The 20,922-nt window shown below is 36.6% G+C and overlaps 1 protein-coding gene across 2 annotated transcripts in view; it reads left to right on the top strand.

Annotated features, from left to right (window-relative positions):
* The window catches only part of LOC137619730 (neuroglian-like), a 142,651-nt gene that overhangs the window by 103,225 nt on the left and 18,504 nt on the right, over window positions 1–20,922 (top strand). For both annotated transcript variants that reach the window (XM_068350031.1, XM_068350032.1), the window contains exons 2-10: window positions 10,385–10,674; window positions 13,278–13,393; window positions 14,218–14,411; window positions 16,771–17,072; window positions 17,234–17,433; window positions 17,621–17,896; window positions 18,337–18,514; window positions 20,217–20,375; window positions 20,529–20,743. In XM_068350031.1, coding sequence (XP_068206132.1) covers window positions 10,460–10,674; window positions 13,278–13,393; window positions 14,218–14,411; window positions 16,771–17,072; window positions 17,234–17,433; window positions 17,621–17,896; window positions 18,337–18,514; window positions 20,217–20,375; window positions 20,529–20,743 — 1,855 coding nt within the window. In that variant the 5' untranslated portion in view covers window positions 10,385–10,459. The remainder of the gene's footprint in view (window positions 1–10,384; window positions 10,675–13,277; window positions 13,394–14,217; window positions 14,412–16,770; window positions 17,073–17,233; window positions 17,434–17,620; window positions 17,897–18,336; window positions 18,515–20,216; window positions 20,376–20,528; window positions 20,744–20,922) is intronic.

Genomic DNA, 20,922 nt, shown 5'->3' with positions numbered 1-20,922 from the left:
GCTTCCTCTTATTTCAAACCTTTATTATTATTATTATTATTATTATTATTATTATTATTATTATTATTATTATTATGCTTCAGTTTGGTAACGCCGTTGAAAGAGGTGAACTGCCAAAGACGAAGAGCTCCTGAAGGAAATAACTAAAAAAGGGACGTTGTGATAAATGGACTAAAAAAAAAAAACACGTTTTTCTAAGTAAAATAAGATACATACCAAAATATACCATGAAGATACATATTACATCTTCTTTTCTGCTGTTATTCGCTTTCACTTTATGCCAGCATCTTCCTTTTCTGAGATATTCTGCCTGAGGGAGGAAGGAATCAGCTGTGAGACATATTGCAACACAAGGCGTTGGAGGTGTTACTTAGTTAACTGTATTTGCATTTTTTCCACATTCATCTTTTTACTGCTCCACCGTGTATTCGAAGTCTTCTGCAGTTGTCAACTTCTTGTGTAGGTTTTCTTTTTCAATCGTGCATTGCTATATTCTTGTGTTTGTTATTCCTTCCTTTTTTGTTTCATTCTTTTTCCACTGACTGATTGCAATAATTAAAGGCCTCACACTTGAGTCAGTTGTCTTGAAAATGTATAGTGATTCTAATTTTAAAGAGACTAGAGAGAAAGATTGAGAGATAAACAAGTAGGATTCAGAACAGGTAGTAATTGTACTGACCAAAACTTCATTTTAAGGCGTGCAGCAATGCGTAGAATATAGAAATCCACTTTTGATGGCATTTGTGGACTATGAAAAAGCCCTCGATATTGTGCACCGGCCAATTTTGTGGAGAGGCCTGCGTTACTATGGAGTTCCTCTTAAATATGTAAATCTGAGTAAATCTGTTCATGAGCATAGCAAGTGCAAAGTTAATGTTAGTGGAGTCCTATCAAATGAATTTCCAGTGAACAGTGGAGTACTCCAAGGGAGTGTGTTGTCACCTATGTTGTTTATCCTTCTCATGGATTTTGTATTGCATAGAACAGTCAGAGATGGTGAAGGATTGGACTGGATTGGAAACAGGAAATTAGCTGACCTAGAATATGCTGATGACGCTGTCCTTATTAGCAGAACACCACAGGATTTGCAATGCTTGCTTACCAGAATGCATGAAATGTCACAGGATAGGTTGGGCTCAAGATAAATAGAAAAAAGGCAGAGATGATGAGAACGGAATATGCAATGTAAGATGAAATATCATAGGAAGGAGAAAGGATTAATGAGGTAGAATTATTTGAATAATTAGGAACTATCTTTATTACAGGATCTTTAGTCAAGTGAGATCGCTGTTTTTACAGTATGGACAAGTCATGGTATGACAATGAAACTATATCCAACAGATTTTGTAGATTTGAGAACAAAGTCTTCTGAAGAATATTGGGAGTTAAATGACAGAACAAGATTATAAATAAAACCATAAGAGAGATTACTCGAGTGCCATATGTGGATGGTTTGGACATGCTGTTCGCACTGCCGAGGAGAGATTAGTTCACCAAACTTTTAACTGGGTTCCACAAGGGACTAGAAGAGAAGAGTTAGAAGATCCAGGCCTACATGGCTGAGGACTAAGTCGCGTGAAGTAGGTGATGATGAATGGAGGAGTATTGATTCAAAACTCAAGATAGAGACTACTGGCGAAATCTAACCGAGGCCCTTTGCGTTAATAGGCGTAGTAGGAGGAGATGATGATAATGATGATTTAACCGAATGAGAACAAGCTTACTTTGAGTCAAGATGCCGACGCGTACATTAGTAGGAGTCCTGAGACGGAGACGAAGAAAAGGAAATTGTCCATCAAGATGTCACCAGCAATTCTCTCTTTAATAAGCCACGAGGGCCGTTACTTTAATCAGCATTTCCTTGGAGTAGAGCTTCCCTCTTGAGCTACACTAAGAACTAGTGCCCGTATTAAAGTTTTCTTTTTAGAGGTTGCTCATGAATAGGGTTTAAACTCGAGCATGTGCCGTGTGGCCATTACCTTGAATGCTGCTGCTTTTTTACCTTATATTACCTTAAAACTTTTAAAATTTCCTTAAATTTTAAGCCAGTAAAACCGAAATTACCTTAGAATTACCTTGAAACCATGAAAATTATCTCAAACTAAGGTAATTATCTTAAAAGTTTAAACCCTGCTCATGAATGGCAGATACAAGACAGTGGCAATGCCCTAGAGACTGGCCAAATATACATATGATCATCGCCCAATCCTCTCTCCATCCTAGCTTGGACCAGGGAGGACCAGGCAATGACTGCTGATGACTCAGCAGGTCCCCCCCCCCTAGAAAAAATCCCTATCCTCACAAGGATGGTAAGGTTGCAGACACTACAAGAAACTATCGAGCCTGAACGGGACTCGAACCCCAGTCCATCAGATCAGCAGGCAGGGACGTTTTTAATTGGCTATCACAACCATAAAGTCAGCTTCATGTAAAACAAGAACAAGAAAGAAAAGTACTACTTAATTTGTATATAATCTTGAACAAAGTAACAAGTGTGTTTGTCGCCTTCACAAAGTTTTTCACTATACTCTTTTATCTGAAGTTTTTGGCATTTGGGACTTTTTTGTTTTATACGTCTTATCAAATGTTTGGTTTTGGTCTTCTGAATTTCTCTAATGCAAATATCTTTCGTAATCTGCAAACTCTTCTCAGCCACTGGAAATGGCTTTCAAATTATTGCTGAGGTAGTTTTTTTTTTTTACTCAAAAAAATAGAACTAACTACATGTTCTTTCATTTTCTTAATTCGACATTTATTGAAACAATTTTCACTGCGTGACTACCACTTGTCTTCTACTTCACGGCTCTTACGTTCCTGTCTTTTCATTTTATGTGCTTCCTACGTAATATCTCTCTCTCTCTCTCTCTCTCTCTCTCTCTCGTCACGGCTTGCATCCTTCCTTGTTTTACCTCGTTAATATTTTACGCATGGGTTCTTCCCTCCTCATTTGTGTTTATCCACTTATGCTCTCTCTCTCTCTCTCTCTCTCTCTCTCTCTCTCTACCAAATCCTAAATATTGGAAGTTTTATTCCCAGAATTAATATTAAAAAGTGATGGTATGTACTCTCTCTCTCTCTCTCTCTCTCTCTCTCTCTCCCTCCCTCCCTCCCCATTACGAATCGACCGGACATCAGACAATTATTATCATTATTATGAAAAGGAAGAGATTAACCAGCCAGCCCATTGAGTTAAACTCGACTATTATAGAGATGACCCGATTAACATTAAAAAAGTATATTAATGTTGATTAAATGAATAAAATGAAATATATATTAAATACAATGGATAAAAAAGTTATGAAGTGAAATTTGTATCAAATAGAAATTTAAATATCTGTAAACATTAGACTAAAAACAGTTATAACCTATTATTATTTTATATATATATATATATATATACTGTATATATATATATATATATATAAACCCAATGGCCTATGTACATCCAAACCCTGTGTATGTGTTTGTATAAACAGACATATATATATATATATATATATAATATATATATATATATATATATACTATTTCCCCGTATTGAAATTAAGGGCAAAGACCCAGCTGTTTTGTCAGGAAAATCTAATAATTAAGCAAAAAGGAATTGCAGCCGATGTGATTAACTTCATAAGAATTCAAAACAAAGTTTAGACGATTTTTACTTTGTTTCTGACTGATGTCTTGCCTTCAAGTGATTTACCACCTCTCTCTCTCTCTCTCTCTCTCTCTCTCTCTCTCTCTCTCTCAGGACAGGAAGCAGCCAGAGATGAGCTTATCTTGTCGCAGAGCTGCGTAAAGCCAGAATATATTAATTTTATAATGATAGGAATTTTATATATATATATATATATATATATATATACTTAAAGGTCTTATTCCAAAAACCTTTTAAAGATTAATTTTTTAAGGCTTTAATCTATCTGTGTTTATATGTTATTTTAACCTGATTGTGTTTCTATGTATATTTTTCATCTGTATCTGTAGTGTTTTAAGTCTATTTATGTATGACATTAGTCTCATATAAAAAGTGTCGGTCTGTACTTAAAATATTTTATAGCCTATATTTTAAGAATTGTAGAAGTATATTTTACTCCTTTTAACAACTGTTATTTATGGTGTTAGTCTAGTCATAAATAAAAGTGGTAATTAAAAGTTGTTGTTTTGATTTGTTTGGTGTGAATGGCATCAAAAATCCTGATGGATGTATGCCATGTCTATAGAAAGTTTAAAAATTGGCATTGCCAGTATTTTAGAATTTGCATAATACTGTATATTATTTTGTTACTAAGTAGATTTGACGTGTTTTTTTTTTATTTTTTATAGTATAATTGAAGTTTGTAAATTTCAAATGTAATTCGATTAAACTATTTACGTAACCCAATTTTGGTTGTTAGAGTATTTGAATTTCCATTTAACACCACATTAGTTCAATTTCGAAGCTTTGGCATTATACTAACTCAAAAGCAAATACAGCCGTTTCCAGTTCACTCCAGGACAAAGACCTCAGACACGTCTGTATTCCTGATGGTCTGGCCAATTTTCATCACCAAGCTGACCAATTTTCATCACCACGCAAACCATTCCGGATTGATGATGGTAGATTTTTTTCTCTATTCGCTCATAGCAAACCAACCTAGTATGAGTTTCCCTGACTAATACAGCTTTGCCCATCATGGCGATACGCAAACCCTTTCACCACGTTAAAGTTATCCCCACTCAGAAAGGGAAATCTCTTACTAATCGTTGGTTATATGAAGAAAAAGAAAAACATGATTTTCTAAACTGAATTGAAGAGAAAATCAGTGCGACTCCCAGGCCATCTTGTAAAGGAAATCAAAGGGAACTTTGACAATCCCCCAAGCAAAATAGACGTGTTACCCCTCATTTTCTTTCTCCTAACTTCGACCCAACTTGAATCATTCGTGCAAATTCATTGCTTTAGTTTCCCCCAAGTGTGTATTTTCTCTCTCTCTCTCTCTCTCTCTCTCTCTCTCTCTCTCCATTTTATACCGGTGGTAATGAACACGGATCTCTCGCTGTGAATTCATGTCACATTATTATGACCTGCTTAGTGTGACCTTTTTTCAAAATGGCGAAGAGTTCTGTTTCAAGATGGCGACCGGGGGGAGGGGCGTGTAAGGCACCTGGAGAGGTCTGGGTGGTGTAGTTAGTAATTAGCATGTCCTAATGGCTTTTATATGTTAAGAGGAGGAGGAGGAGGAGGAGGAGGAGGAGAGAAATCTTGCGTTTCGTCATCTAATGACGTTTCATGTTCATTGCATCTTCGTGACATGAGTGGCTTTAATTGCTTCTCATTCGTTCCGAGCAATGAAGCGGGAAATTTCATGAATTGGAGGAGTGAGAGACGAATTGCAGTGGATTACGATTCCAGGTTTTTAAGGGGATTTATTGAGAGAGAGAGAGAGAGAGAGAGAGAGAGAGAGAGAGAATAATTTGCATAGCACTAAATGATTTCCGTACACTCCTGTAAAAATAATCAAATAACTAATTAAATGTAAACGGAAAGGCCTATTTCAGGAATATAATTATCTTGTGTTTATTACAATATTATGGATGTTGTACGAAACTCAGAAAAAAATATAAATTAAGTTCTAGTAGTCTGGCATACTTAGGAGACAATCTCTTCTAAGATCCCTATAATTAATATATTGTTCCTTTTTGTGGGCAGTGTCAAACCAACCTGCCTAGTCATGATTAAAGGTTAAAGGCGTCTGGTTTCAGTTCCAGTTCCATCAGAATAGGTGCTCGCCAGAACGTCAGCCGGGCAAGCCCAACCCCCCACTGTGGTGCCCAACCACAACAGTGGCCTCCTCAGTAAACAGCTTAAACTCACGGTCCCGGACGGGGATCGATCTGCTGCCATGCGAATGCTAGGCAAACACGTTACCACTGTACTAGCCAGGAGGCAAAAAAAAAAAAAAAAACCAGGCTGTGTCATAACGTTGTTACTTTACTTTTACTTAATGGATGCTTATCTGGTCCTATACAGCAGGGGGAATCCTACCACGGCTTAGCTCACTGTGTATTCTTGTTACTAAAAGGGATTTTCTTTCTTTAGTTACAATGTATCATAAATTATTTTTCAAATCCTTATCTTCCTTATGATCATATGGCAAAAGGTGTGGTCTATTTTCACAACTTAAGGAAAATAAAAATTTGGATATTTACTTGAAAAGAGATACATCTCAATACTCCAGCTGTATATGAATGCATGCGATGTTCTCTCTCTCTCTCTCTCTCTCTCTCTCTCTCTCTCTCTCTCCTGAAAGGAAATCCCAGTTCCCACCCCTTTTATGATCTTCAACGGTCTGCTTGGGATTTTTTTAACGAATTTTGGGGTTTTCATGGAAGGCTGAAATGTGTTTTGGGAAGCAAGGACGTCTTTCTTAGTAGCCAGTTGACACGTCTCGAAACGGGCGAGCTCACCTGATGGTTGGGACACCCCTGCCTTAATGACCGGTTTTATTGGGGCGTTTTACAACACCTGAGAAACGAAGAAGAAGAAGAAGAAGAAACCGAGAGGGGGGGCATTTTGTTGTGGAGGAGAGTATCGGTTAAGTTGGGTTTGTATATTTGTCAGGGAGGGAGTTCTGTTAAAAGGTTTAAAGGTTGCAGAGGCAAGGCACAATGACATTGCCCTATGCAGCAGGACAATGCCTTAGAGACTGACCATATATACATATGATCAGCGTACAAGCCCCTTCTCCACCCAAGCTAGGACCAGGGAGGGCCAGGCAATGGCTGCTGTTGACTCAGCAGATAAACCCATAGGCCCCCCCCAAGCCCCCCATCCTTAACTCACAAGGATGATAAGGTTGCAGAGAAAGTACTGTGTTGTTTTTTTTAAGGGAAAGTACTTTGCTGTTTTTGTGGGAGCGAAAGTACGTTGTTGTTGTTGGATAGAAAGTACTTTATTTGTTTATGTTTGTTGGAGACACGTACTTTGATCTATTTGGTGGAGAGAAAATATCCTGTTTTTATTTTGCAGAAAAGGCACTTTGTTGTTTTTGTTGAAGAGAAAGTACTTAATTGTATTTGTTGATGAGTACTTCTGATCTATTTGGTGGAGACAAAATACTCTGTTGTTTTTGTTGGAGAGAGAGCACTTTGTTGTTTCTGTTGAAGAGAAAGTACTTAGTTGTATTTGTTGGAGATAAGCATATTGTTGGGAAGGAAATGTTCTGTAGATACAGTACTTATTGCAATTAAGGTGTGTTTTGAGATTGTTGTATTTGCTAGCAATTACTTGGTAGCAAAGGATACATAAAGAGTGTTTGGTACTGAGAGAGAGAGAGAGAGAGAGAGAGAGAGAGAGAGAGAGAGAGAGAGAGAGTCCACCCACAGTGTTTTGTTTTCTTAATTTCGCCTTATTTAAATTGTTTAACAGCATGATAATGTAGAAATTTTGTCAATTGTTGTGTGTTGTTGCTAAACTGTTCATCTAATTCTTTCCTGCAAAACATAGTAGAAGTTAAAAATAGGTTTCTTTTACACAAGTGAAGTTCAGATGTCGATGTCCTGTAATAGCATGATGACTCTCTCTCTCTCTCTCTCTCTCTCTCTCTCTCTCTCTCTATTGTATTTTTTCTTTGCAGTCCAAGCCGTTGAAGTAATAATGAAGGTAATTTAAAGTCTAGGCATTTAACAACGAGGAAAGTTTGTGGGTGTATGTGTATATATGTATGAATGTGTATTTGCTGTATACAAAGTTTTCAGCCTTTGTGCCAATGTTGTGTTCTGGTGGGGAGGGGCGTTATAATTGCGTTAATGACACTGGGTCCCTTTCAATGTTAGTTTCTATTCTACATTGAATGTGGGGTGCAATTTGTTTTTTATCGTTAAGTGGTGGAGAGAGAGAGAGAGAGAGAGAGAGAGAGAGAGAGAGAGGACTTGTGTTATAGGGAATGTAAAATTCCCATCTTTTTATTTGTATCACTAATTTTGGCAGGAGTTAGTTTTGGCCCTGCGTAAGTCTGTCGTTTAACAGTGAATGATTCTCTCTCTCTCTCTCTCTCTCTCTCTCTCTCTCTCTCTCTGCCTATCATCATTTAGTTACTGCTGCAATGGGACGTTATTTTTTTTTGTTGAGAGAGTCAAGTTGGTTATTGGGTTTGCCGCATTTCTCTCTCTCTCTCTCTCTCTCTCTCTCTCTCCCTTTATTGGCAGTTGCATTTTAAGTGAGATTTACTTCTGTCATTAAAGCATTTTGGGCGTTAGTGAATGGGCTCTCAACCTGTGAATATGAACTTGTATATCACAGTTGCTTCGGTATTGTGTGTTGATAATTACCAGCAAGTTAATCTCACCAGCGTTTATGGTTTGGGGGCGTTATTCTTAACCGTTTTAGCTTTCTCTTTTGTTTCGTAGTATATATATTATTTCCTTGCTTTATATAAGTGTATTTGTTTGCGCATGTGTCTTTGTTTTCGAAGGGATCATGTTTATGTATGCATGTGTATGTATAATTATTTATATATATATATATATTATATATATCTATCTATCTATCTATCTATCTCGCAACCTCATCTGGCCGTAACTAGTCCACTGCAGGACAAAGGCCACAGACATTACCTTCTACTTGCGTCTCTCTCTCTCTCTCTCTCTCTCTCTCTCTCTCTCTGTATATATATATACACACTTTAGTGATAATTTGTGAATATCTGAAACTAAAAAGATATATTGTCTAACATAGCAAACTTGGCTCTCCAGACTTAGCTAAATAAACATACACTGTAATAGCATATTATTGTTTTGTCTTTACGTCCTCCAGACCAAAACCTTTTTGGGATATCAAGGAAAGATTAAAGACATTCATAACTACTGTTCTTGTTATCATTGCTGTTTCTATTACAATTTGCCTGGCGCCTTACAGCGACTTGAGACAGAACTGACTAATGAGTGAAGTATCTGAGTCATTGTGGTATGTTTTCCTTTCATCGTTTCGAAGAATGGAAGGGAAGAAGGAATGTAAAAGATGAAGCTACGCCAGAGACGTTAAGATCCCGTTGCGTAAACAAATGGGGGTGGGGTGGGGGGGGGGGAGCATTGTCTTGTTTGCTTTTGTTGAAGTTTGAGCTGGGTCACGAATTCACGATAATGGTAAGGTTTAAGTTTTTTATTTTTGTGTTTTCACGTCCGTAAATTTGAATCTCTTGTTATTATTATTATTATTATTATTATTATTATTATTATTATTATTATTATTGTACGCGACCCGTAAAAATGACGTCTAAATATTTAGATAGATATGCACACAAATTCAATCCTTCTCATCCACCACTTCCCTTTCCTAACTACAACCTGCTGGTTCTGCAATTTGTTGGAAAGTGTGGTTTCCAAATGTACCTATCGGGGTATCCCGTCTCACCAGGGTGTGACTACTTCCATTCCCATTAGCTTGGCAGGATAGAAATTTATATATATATATATATATATATATATACATGTTCTTTATTATATATGATGATGAAATTTCTTGGAAAATCATTAACCTTTTGTCATCTATTTTGCAATGTTTTAATGTGTCTGTTGTATAATGTGAGCAGATGATTAATTTTAAAGAATATCATCCTCATCCCTTCATTAAGTATTAAAATGAAGGTTTTTGCAGTTATATTATTGTTTTAAAGTCCAGGTTTTAAATGTGAAATCGTTTAGACTTGTATTTTAAACTAATAGTTTTTTTGCATTATAATAAAGGGCAAAGTTTTAGCCTTCGTATTTTGTAAAACCAAATCATCATGTTGTAATAATGGAAAGGAATCATGGAACTGTATGTTCTATATATATATATATATATATATATACAGTTCTAATATATATATATATATATATACAGTATAGTATATATATATATATATATATATATATATATATATATATATATATATGGTGTGTGTATGTATGAATATTTCAAAATAGTTATTTTGGTAAAAAAATAATTGGTTCAAAGTTTGTTTATTAGCAGATTTTCAAGTACTTCTCTTCTCATTCTTTCACATAACTGTGCATACTTTATACACATACATGTTCCCAAAATCTTCCAGTATAGCATCTCCACTACTTCTGCTTAATACATAAATTTAAACGCATTTCTGAAGTCACAACATTGATGTTGTTTTTTATGTTGTTAATAGTTTATATATGACATGTCTGTTTTGACGTTGTTACTGTTTTTAGAATGATTTATTGTTAATTTTTTCTCTTCATTTATTTATTTTCTTATTTCCTTTCCTCACTGGGCTATTTTTCCCTGTTGGAGCCCCCGGGCTTATAGCATCTTGCTTTTCCAACTAGGGTTGTAGCTTGGATAGTAATAATAATAATAATAATAATAACAACCATTATCTCTTCTCTCTCACAGGTGGTGTCCGTGCCCGAGTAGCTTCTACAAAGTGAAGCCTTCGGGGAGGAAATCAAAATAGGGACTCTTCCAGCGATGTTAGAGCCACGGCATTCGAGGATGGGGTCAGGGCTGTTACTGACGCTGTTGGCTCTGGCGGCGATGTGCGAAGCCGTCATCAAGTACCCTCCCATGATGACCAAGCAGCCGCCCTCCAACGAGGAGCTGCTCTTCCAGGTCGCCTCCAGGCAGGACGAGAATGACAAGCCCTTCATCATCGAGTGCGAGGCCGAGGGAGAACCCGCCCCCAAGTAAGTACCAGCTGGAGCTCAGTAAGGGTTAAGACTTTGCCCTGTTGTAGGATTGGAGCTCAGTAAGGGTTAAGACTTTGCCCTGGTGTAGGATTGGAGCTCAGTAAGGGTTAAGACTTTGCCCTGGTGTAGGATTGGAGCTCAGTAAGGGTTAAGACTTTGCCCTGGTGTAGGATTGGAGCTCAGTAAGGGTTAAGACTTTGCCCTGTTGTAGGATTGGAGCTCAGTAAGGGTTAAGACTTTGCCCTGTTGTAGGATTGGAGCTCAGTAAGGGTTAAGACTTTGCCCTGTTGTAGGATTGGAGCTCAGTAAGGGTTAAGACTTTGCCCTGGTGTAGGATTGGAGCTCAGTAAGGGTTAAGACTTTGCCCTGTTGTAGGATTGGAGCTCAGTAAGGGTTAAGACTTTGCCCTGGTGTAGGATTGGAGCTCAGTAAGGGTTAAGACTTTGCCCTGTTGTAGGATTGGAGCTCAGTAAGGGTTAAGACTTTGCCCTGGTGTAGGATTGGAGCTCAGTAAGGGTTAAGACTTTGCCCTGGTGTAGGATTGGAGCTCAGTAAGGGTTAAGACTTTGCCCTGGTGTAGGATTGGAGCTCAGTAAGGGTTAAGACTTTGCCCTGGTGTAGGATTGGAGCTCAGTAAGGGTTAAGACTTTGCCCTGGTGTAGGATTGGAGCTCAGTAAGGGTTAAGACTTTGCCCTGGTGTAGGATTGGAGCTCAGTAAGGGTTAAGACTTTGCCCTGGTGTAGGATTGGAGCTCAGTAAGGGTTAAGACTTTGCCCTGGTGTAGGATTGGAGCTCAGTAAGGGTTAAGACTTTGCCCTGGTGTAGGATTGGAGCTCAGTAAGGGTTAAGACTTTGCCCTGGTGTAGGATTGGAGCTCAGTAAGGGTTAAGACTTTGCCCTGGTGTAGGATTGGAGCTCAGTAAGGGTTAAGACTTTGCCCTGGTGTAGGATTGGAGCTCAGTAAGGGTTAAGACTTTGCCCTGGTGTAGGATTGGAGCTCAGTAAGGGTTAAGACTTTGCCCTGGTGTAGGATTGGAGCTCAGTAAGGGTTAAGACTTTGCCCTGGTGTAGGATTGGAGCTCAGTAAGGGTTAAGACTTTGCCCTGGTGTAGGATTGGAGCTCAGTAAGGGTTAAGACTTTGCCCTGGTGTAGGATTGGAGCTCAGTAAGGGTTAAGACTTTGCCCTGGTGTAGGATTGGAGCTCAGTAAGGGTTAAGACTTTGCCCTGGTGTAGGATTGGAGCTCAGTAAGGGTTAAGACTTTGCCCTGGTGTAGGATTGGAGCTCAGTAAGGGTTAAGACTTTGCCCTGGTGTAGGATTGGAGCTCAGTAAGGGTTAAGACTTTGCCCTGGTGTAGGATTGGAGCTCAGTAAGGGTTAAGACTTTGCCCTGTTGTAGGACTGCAAGAACGGTTACACGGTAGGTCATGCGTGTCGTAGAAAACGACTAAAAGGACAGCTGCTGCCTTGTAGTCATGCTCGTCAGCAAAAAGCAAGACCCACTGTCAATAACGTTGGAAACTACTGCATTGTAATTGGACTATTAAGTCAAAGGGTGACTGCAAGGGCATGCGATCGAAAGCACCCTCTGCCAAATTATAAACCATGCCTGGTGCCATTGCATCAGACAACCGACCCCTTGTTTTGTTAAAGTTTTCATTGTTTATATAGGAAATATTTATTTAAATGTCAGTGTTCTTAAAATATATTATTTTTCCTTGTTTCCTTTCCTCACTGGGCTATTTTCCCTGTTGGGGCTCCTGGGCTTATAGCATCTTGCTTTTCCAACTAGGGTTGTAGCTTAGCAAGTAATAATAATAATAATAATAATAATAAAGAAGAAATAGAAGTTAATGCTAATAAGTAAGTAGGAAACATGGCCAAGCAATACGTGGGTATATATTACAAAGTACAGGTTATGACCGAAAATTCTCTCACATAAGTCTTTCATTCTTCAAACGTATAGGCAAAACACCCATGAAACATGATAAAACTAGTTTACTTGCTATTCAATAGTTTGTTGTATATAAATTTGCTGTATACTATAATCTGTATACCTGACAGGATATTAATCTCATGCATATTGTATAGGACCTTTTCAGAATTCAGATCACACATTGGATTCGGATCTTCAAAGACTGTACCTTCCTGTACTTGGTACAAGTTGTCCAATTAATTCAAACAACCAAGGCACAATATATTATACACAGTATTTTATAATGTTTATTCCACCTGTGACCAGACTGTGGGATAATCTTCGTAATCTGGTGGGATCGGTGGAACTTCAGAAGTTCAAAGTTTTTGTAAATTCTTTTATGTTGAACAGGTTGACATAAGTCTCGTTTTATATTTTATATATGACTGATCTATGTCAACATTGTTATTGGTCTTAAAATATTTTATATTTCTTTATTTTTTTTACTTTTATACAGTTTATTTGGTATTAATAAAATGCTTTTAACTTGAGGTGACAAGTGAGAGAGAGAGAGAGAGAGAGAGAGAGAGAGAGAGAGAGAGAGAGAGAGAGAGAGAGAGAGAGAGAGAGAGAGAGAGAGAGTGTGTATAGTATTACATTCACATTTGTATTTACAATTCACAGGTACAGATGGGTAAAGAACGGCAAAGACTTTGACTGGCAAACCTATGACAACCGAATCTCACAGCAGCCTGGCAGAGGTACCCTTGTCATCACTTCACCCAGGGATGAAGATCTCGGTGGGTAACTTGAGATTTTGTTTGTAAATACTACTATTACTGTTGTTACTGTTTTTTTAAATAATTTATTAATTTTTTTCTCTTATTTATTTATTTACTTATTTTCTTTCCTCACGGGACAATTTTTCCCTGTTGGAGCCCCTTGGGCTTATAGCCTCTTGCTTTTCCAACTAGAGTTGTAGCTTAGCTAATAATACTGATAATTAAATTGTGAGGGTGACCATTATTTATTGCTGTTTATAGAAAACAAGTTCATACATTGTTTCCTGTTTCTTCTGGAAACCTTATGTCAGGAAGCAAATGTGTTGTTTATTATTAAAAAGCAGAATTATTTATCCTTTAAATTGGTGGTTTTTTTACGTTTTTAAAAAAGCCAATTAACTTCTGTTTATCTTTGCTAACTATTTAATGTGAAGGAAATTGATAGCTAATATATTTTCCTTGACATTGCCTACATGCCTAGTATCCATATGGTAATGTATCTCATACCATGACAATTACTTGAAAATGGAATCCCAGTATCTGTTTCTCATAATATCTGATTTTGATTTGTGGTTATAGGTGAAATAGGAAATCTTTGCTCATTGCTTTGACATTTTAAACATTGCAAAGTCCAGACATTATAACTTTGGTGGTTTGACATTTTGTAGAAATTTCCAATACTGCTTTTGCCCTTTAATTTTCAGTCTTATTATTTTCATGATATGGATACAACATTTTGCTTCTACTTCTGATAAAATTGGATAATTTTTACTGTGTTTCCATATTGCTTTTGCTTTGTATGTGAAGTTGACACTGTTACTAAGATCAGTAATGTTTTGTAGGTCAGTACCAGTGTTTTGCAACAAATGAAATGGGAACTGCCACTTCTAATTCTGTGTTTGTGAGGAAATCAGAGCTCAACAACTTCAAGAACGAAGATCCAGTCACAATACAAGTCAACGAGGGAGAGCCAGCCCAACTCAAGTGCCAGCCTCCAGATGGTTATCCCAAACCTTATGTATATTGGATGATTCAAGTGAGTTTTCTACTTTTAGAACCTTTTGGAAAATAATGTTCTTCTTTATAGGCACCAATTTGAAAACCAAGCATGTTTGCTAAGTTGCATTCATGCCTTAACATAAATCTTTTTAATTTTAGATAGCATCCTGCTTAAGCCGGCAGCGGCTGTGTCTATGGTGGCTGCTATTCCTAGCATCCATGGCTTCATGAACTGACCTTTCACTTGTTAAATAATAAGTTAATGAAGAAAATTTAATAGAATTTTATAGGTATTAGATTATATTGGTGGACGGAAAATAAACAGGTCTCAAAAATAAATATGGGTTGGGCATGTGATGGAAAGATATTGGGAAGAGTTTGCCCCCCAAAAGCAGTAAATGTGAAAGTAATACGATGCAAGGTTTGTAGGAATGTCACAAAAATCTTGGAAAGCAGAAAGAAAAGGAAATTAGAGAATTAGCCCAGATCAGAGTTCAGGAAGGAAGTGGACTGGACAGAAAAGGGCAGAAGGGACTTATTATGAATCTAATTTTGTAAAGGGGAAAGCTTATATAAAACATCATGGCAGATGATAACTGATTATACTTCTGAAAGCCTTTATTATTTTTATATGCAGTTTTTGTCAGGCATGAATTACCAAAGTAATTGAATTTGTGATCAGTAGTGTAAACAATCTTTAATTTGATTGGGATGATCTAGGCACGAGGAAAAATGATTAGTAGATTGTATATAAAATATTTAGGTATTATAACATTCATTGCATAAGCATAACCTTGAACAAGTAGTTTAGATCCTTTTGACATTTTTTTTTTTTTTTTTTTTACAATGCTGTATGATAGATAAAATAGTTTGAATAAGGTTTTTTTTTTTTTGTTTATGAATGACATATCATGGTTATCAGTATCTAGTTAATTCTTTTTAGTGGGGCAGATTTGCACCGACTCACAGCTCGGAAAAGTTTCGTGCTCGCTGATTGGTTGGACAAGGTAATTGTAACCAATCAGATAGCTGGAAACTCTCCGTGCTAAAAGGGCATCGCTGTGAGTCAGTGCAAATGTGCCTCATTAAAAAAAACCGAGTATAGTTATTTGCAGTTTAGCATATGGAATTTCATACTGTACATGTACATACAGTATATCATATTCAAAGGAAACTAAAAAGTACTGCCACTCACTTTTGGTATTTTCGGTCTTTGAGATTAGCAATTACCTTATTTTTCATGAGGGCTTGGAGACCTTATGAGAAGACTATTTTATAACCAGAATCTTATTGCAGTATTATGCAAAATACTAAGTACATTCACCGTCATGAAAATTTCTAATGCATAGAACAGTTGATGGTGGAGAAGGATTGGACTGGATTGCTCATAGGAAATTAGCTGACCTTGAGTATGCTGATGATAATGTCCTTATTAGCAGAACACCACGGAATATGCAATGCTTTCTTACCAGAAAGTGTGAAATATCACAGGAGGTTAGGCTTAAAATAAACAGACAGAGATGATGAAAATGGAATATGCAATGGAAGATGACATATTATTGGAAGGTAAAAGGATTAATAAGGTAGAATCATTTAAATATTTATAATTGGAGTTTAGTGAAAAATTGAAAAAAGCAAATCAGACAATGGCTAGATTAAGTAAAATTTGGAAAACAAATCGCCTGAAGTTACACATAAAAATCAGGCTATATATCAGTTTAGTGAAATCGGTGTTACTGTATGGACACGAGTCATGGTATGACAACGAAACAATATCCAACAGATTTTTTAGGTTTGAGAACAAAGCTCCAGAAGAATATTGGGAGTTGAATGGCAGGACAGGATTAGAAGTGAAACTGTAGGAGAGATTACTCACGTATCATATGTGGATGAGATCATGGTGAGGGGTAGATGGAGATGGTTTGGGCATGCTCTTTGCACTGTCCAAGAGAGATTAGTTCACCAAACATTTAACTGGGCTCCACAAGGCACTAGAAGAGTTAGAACACCCAGGCCTACATGGCTGAGGACTATAAAGCATGAAGTTGGAGATGACGAATGGGAAAGTATTGAATTAAAAGCTCAAGATGAGACAACTGGCAAAATCTAATTGAAGCCCTTTGCGTCAATAGGCATAGGAGGAGGAGATGATGATGATGATGTACAGTATTCAAGTGAATACATTTCCTAACAAATGTATACAGAATTCAAACATTGCATTAGACTTCCACAAAAGTATAACAAAAGCTGCCACATGGAATATGTAACCTTAATTTGGACTTTAAAAAAGAAAAGAAAACGACAAGGGACAGTGAATGGTCATGTTAGTTACTCATAATTGTTTAGCCTTTTCCATGTTCATATTGTATATTGCAGGTAATTTATGTTTTTTGCAGGATGACAGAGGTGCTTTGCGTAGTATTAATTCTTCCAGAATGACAGTAGATCCAGAAGGCTCACTGTTTTTCAGCAACGTTACTCGGTTTGATGAGTCTAATGATTTTACCTACGCTTGTTCAGCAACTTCTACATTCCGTAATGAGTACAAGTTGGGCAACAGAGTGTACCTCCGCGTATATCAGAGTGGAAGCACTGCAGTTCAAACAAAGAACGAGCCAAAGCAGCAGTTTGTTTCGCGTAAAAATACTGTTATACTGAAAGGAAAGACTCTACAGCTGTGGTGCATCTTCAGTGGGACGTGAGTCATAATTATTTTAAGAACTGCATTATGGAGGATATCCGTTGAGTGTAAATTGAATGACATTGTTAATCTTGCAGATATTTTATTTCATATTACAGTACACTAATCTCCAGCACTTAACATTTTATTAATTTGATTTTGCTCTCATTTCCTGGCAGACCGCTTCCTGAAATGAGATGGAAAAAGAGTAACAATTCGGTTGCTGTTAATTTGCCCATTGAACGTGTGGACTATGAGAATTATGGAAAGACCCTAGTCATTCGATATGTTGACTTTGAGGATGAAGGCCAATACGAGTGTGAAGCCAGTAATGGTGTAGGAGTTGCCAAGTCTTATTCCATGAATGTTCAAGTTCAAGGTAATTATTGTTCCTGTAAATGTGAAATCTTAATCCCTCAAAAATGTACTAGTGGATGTGAAGAAGATATCCTTACTATGCAAACACCATTTAGAATGTTAGGAATTAGTATTTACACTTGTAATTATTACGTGTCATGATGTAGAAGGTTTAGATATTGCTTCATATCTCAATTTTCAATTTTCAGCCATCCCCTACTTTGAAAAAGAACCAGAGGTAGAAAATAAGGCAGAAGGTGAAACTGCTGTGTTCTATTGTGAAGCTGGTGGGCGACCTCCTCCAGACCAGACGTGGATATACAATGGTATGCCTATCGCTTTAGCCCCACGTAATCCCCGTCGTATTGTAGAACCAAACAAAATCACGATTTTTAACTTGACCAAAGAAGATACTGGAAACTATGGCTGCAACGCTACAAATGATCATGGCTATGTCTACAAAGATGTGTACATCAATGTGCTTGGTAAGTTTGTGTATATTGGGATTGTGATGAATGGTCATGTTAGTGAATTTAGTCTCAATTTGGATGAGTTTATGGTATTTGTGTATTGGGTCTGGTTGAACTATTTTTTTTAATTTTCCTAAATTTGATATTGGAATGCAATCTTGAATATTCATGAAGTAGAATATCATTTAAGAATAAATTTTTACCAGTCTATAATACTGTAGATATTTTGGGAAAAGATATGTCTTACTATAGATAAAAATAAGGTATGGGAAGGCTAAGTAATGTAAGATACACAATTTCTAAGTTATGACTGTATAGATTAGGTCAACCCAGAAATATGCATCCATTCTGACTTTTCATGGTTAGAACTGTTCTTGGTCGGGTGTAAAAATCCCCCCTCTCTTGTTTGAAAGAGATACTTTGCGTATTTTAAATTCCATGTATTTTTTTTCCAGCATTGCCTCCAGAGATCCGTGCTCCCCCAAGTGATGTGAGTTCTGTTGATGGTAAAGAGGTAAACATGACATGCCGAGTCTTCGGAGCACCAAAGCCTCGAATCACTTGGCTTAGGGATAAGAGTGAATTAACAGGCGGCCGCTACCAAGTAACTGAAAGTGGAGACCTTGTCATTAAGTGAGTTGCTCTATCTTATTTCTCGGGTCATATGCATAGTGTCTCAAAATAGATTACTATTGATACAGAAGTAATTATATTAATTCTTCCTCAGAACATGAAATTTATTCTCTTGCTATCATAAGTTATTTAGTTAGCTTGCTAAATACACTTATCGGTCCTTGTCTGATTTAGATTATATTTTGAATTATGTTGGATTTCTATATTCATGACCCTGGTTTTCTTAGGAATTTGTGTAGGTGGAAGTTATTTCATCTTTGGGAAATAATATTCAGTTTTAATGAGAAATGTTCTGTTTTTTTTTTTATTGAAGTTCAGTTTAACCTTGCAGAGGGTAGTTTGGGTTCCTAGTACAGTTTTCTAAATATATATGTTGTAATGTATACTATAAGTACTTTTAAAAGGGCAGACATGATGGTGCATAATGTATCATGTATTATTAGTGTAACCCCATTCTTATACTATTGTTGATTTTTTTTACTCGTCTTGGAGTTATGAAATGCTGCTGAATCATTACTTGTGGCTTCGCAATGTTTCTATTCCATAAGAAAAAAGGTCATACCACTAGATGAAAACTTCCCTGTGTATCTGGTGGTAACTGTATCGACTGTTTAGTTGGAGAAAAAATTCTTAATTGGTGAATTTGGAGAGTGAATGTTTCGGTATTCCCTAAATTTAATTGAGATATAGCCTGTGCTTGAATCGCACTAAAGCAGAACTGTAATGGCAAGTCAGGACTTTTTACACAGTTATGACTTGAGAAAACTGAACTGTGGTCCCTTTTATGATACAGTGCTGTAATTCAAATCTAGTTCATTGAAATATCAAAAAACTTCTTTCGGGTATACTAATACTTTTTGTTCACTCCTGCTGCTTACACAATTACTAATAAATAGAACATGATAGTATTTATTTACACCTGCTGCTTCCACAATTACTAATACATAGAACATAGCTATAGTAGAAATTGCAGTTCTGCAAGCATAGCTGATTGAACGAATGGAGATTACATCATCTAAAGTCGTAGAACAAGCGAGTAACTTGTAGTCCATAGATTCTTGACCATGATGCATTGCATAGGGTTGTACACAACTGTCGTCTATTATAATTTTTCTTTGATATTTAATATAGGTTTTTTTTTTTTCATAACACTTCATCAGGTGAAACGTTAAGACGCTGTCGAAGGGATATTAATCAGTACCAAGTTAAGAATTGACATTAACTTGTATTTTGCTTGTTTTTTTATTTTTGAATTGTCTAAGTTGTTATTAGTCTGTCTTTTAAATTGAAGTACAGTACATTTATATCAAGTTGCTATTTTTAATTAAAAGTTTTATCCTTCATATGTACTGTAGTAAAAAAACTAAATTTTGGATAATATATTTACAATTTTTTTCTACTAAGGATAATTTACTTTTGTCACAGTCTCTCCTGTTTCTCCTCCCTCATTTTATCTTTTAACGGTTTTTGTGAGAACCAATTTCTTCCTCTTACAGTATCTGGAAAAATAATTTTTTTGAGTTTTTTCCAATATGTATGATGATAGAAGATGATCTTTGTATCTCATAAACAATTGTAGAAATTTTTCAACACTTTGGTCCTTTTTTATAGTGGAAGATAGAGTGAGCAAACATTTGATGTTACAGTGTTAGTTAGCTGTCAGTAGCAATGTAAGTTGGTAATGTTTTGTTCCTCTTTTCAGAGATGTAACTTTCACTGATGCTGGTAATTATGTGTGTCATGCTGAGAATAAGTTTGGTACGCAATCAGCTGAAGGCTCATTAGTTGTGAAGAAGCGCACAGAGATCACCGAAAAACCAGAAGACTATGAAGTTGCAGCTGGACAAACAGCCACCTTTAGGTATTATATAAAAATGATTAAAAGCAATTTTATATTGTACGGTATGAAGACATGCTGCAGTATAAAGATTTTTCATGAATGTACTGTATCACATAAACTATTTTCTCAACCAATTTTTAAGATATTGTTCATTACTTTATGGGATATTTACAGGTGTAATGCAGTTACGGATAGTGATTTAGAGCTGAGCATCGAGTGGTTAACTGATGGTAAAAATATTGATTTTGAGCAAGAACCTCGTTTTGTACAGCAGTCTGATTCTTCGTTAAGTATTACCAAGACCACGGAACTTGATTCTGGTGTTTACACATGTGTTGCTTCAACCGAGCTGGATGAAGTTACTGCCTCAGCTACTCTTATTGTCCAAGGTGAAAAGGCTATTATTTATGATTTGTAATCCTTATTGATTCTTTGACTATTTTGTTGATATTGATAGTAACTAAGAAAATGCTGGCTTTCTCTGATATTTTTTCTTAAAAAAGAAAGAAGTAACAAGTTATTTACCCTTTCCTGTTGTCGTCATCTTTTCCTCCAATGCCCTGTGATT

This window comes from Palaemon carinicauda, chromosome 26 (assembly GCF_036898095.1).
Source record: "Palaemon carinicauda isolate YSFRI2023 chromosome 26, ASM3689809v2, whole genome shotgun sequence".
Taxonomy (NCBI): Eukaryota; Metazoa; Arthropoda; class Malacostraca; order Decapoda; family Palaemonidae; genus Palaemon; species Palaemon carinicauda.
Note: the sequence above shows the minus strand (reverse complement) of the source record. Positions and strands in the feature narration are given on the sequence as shown.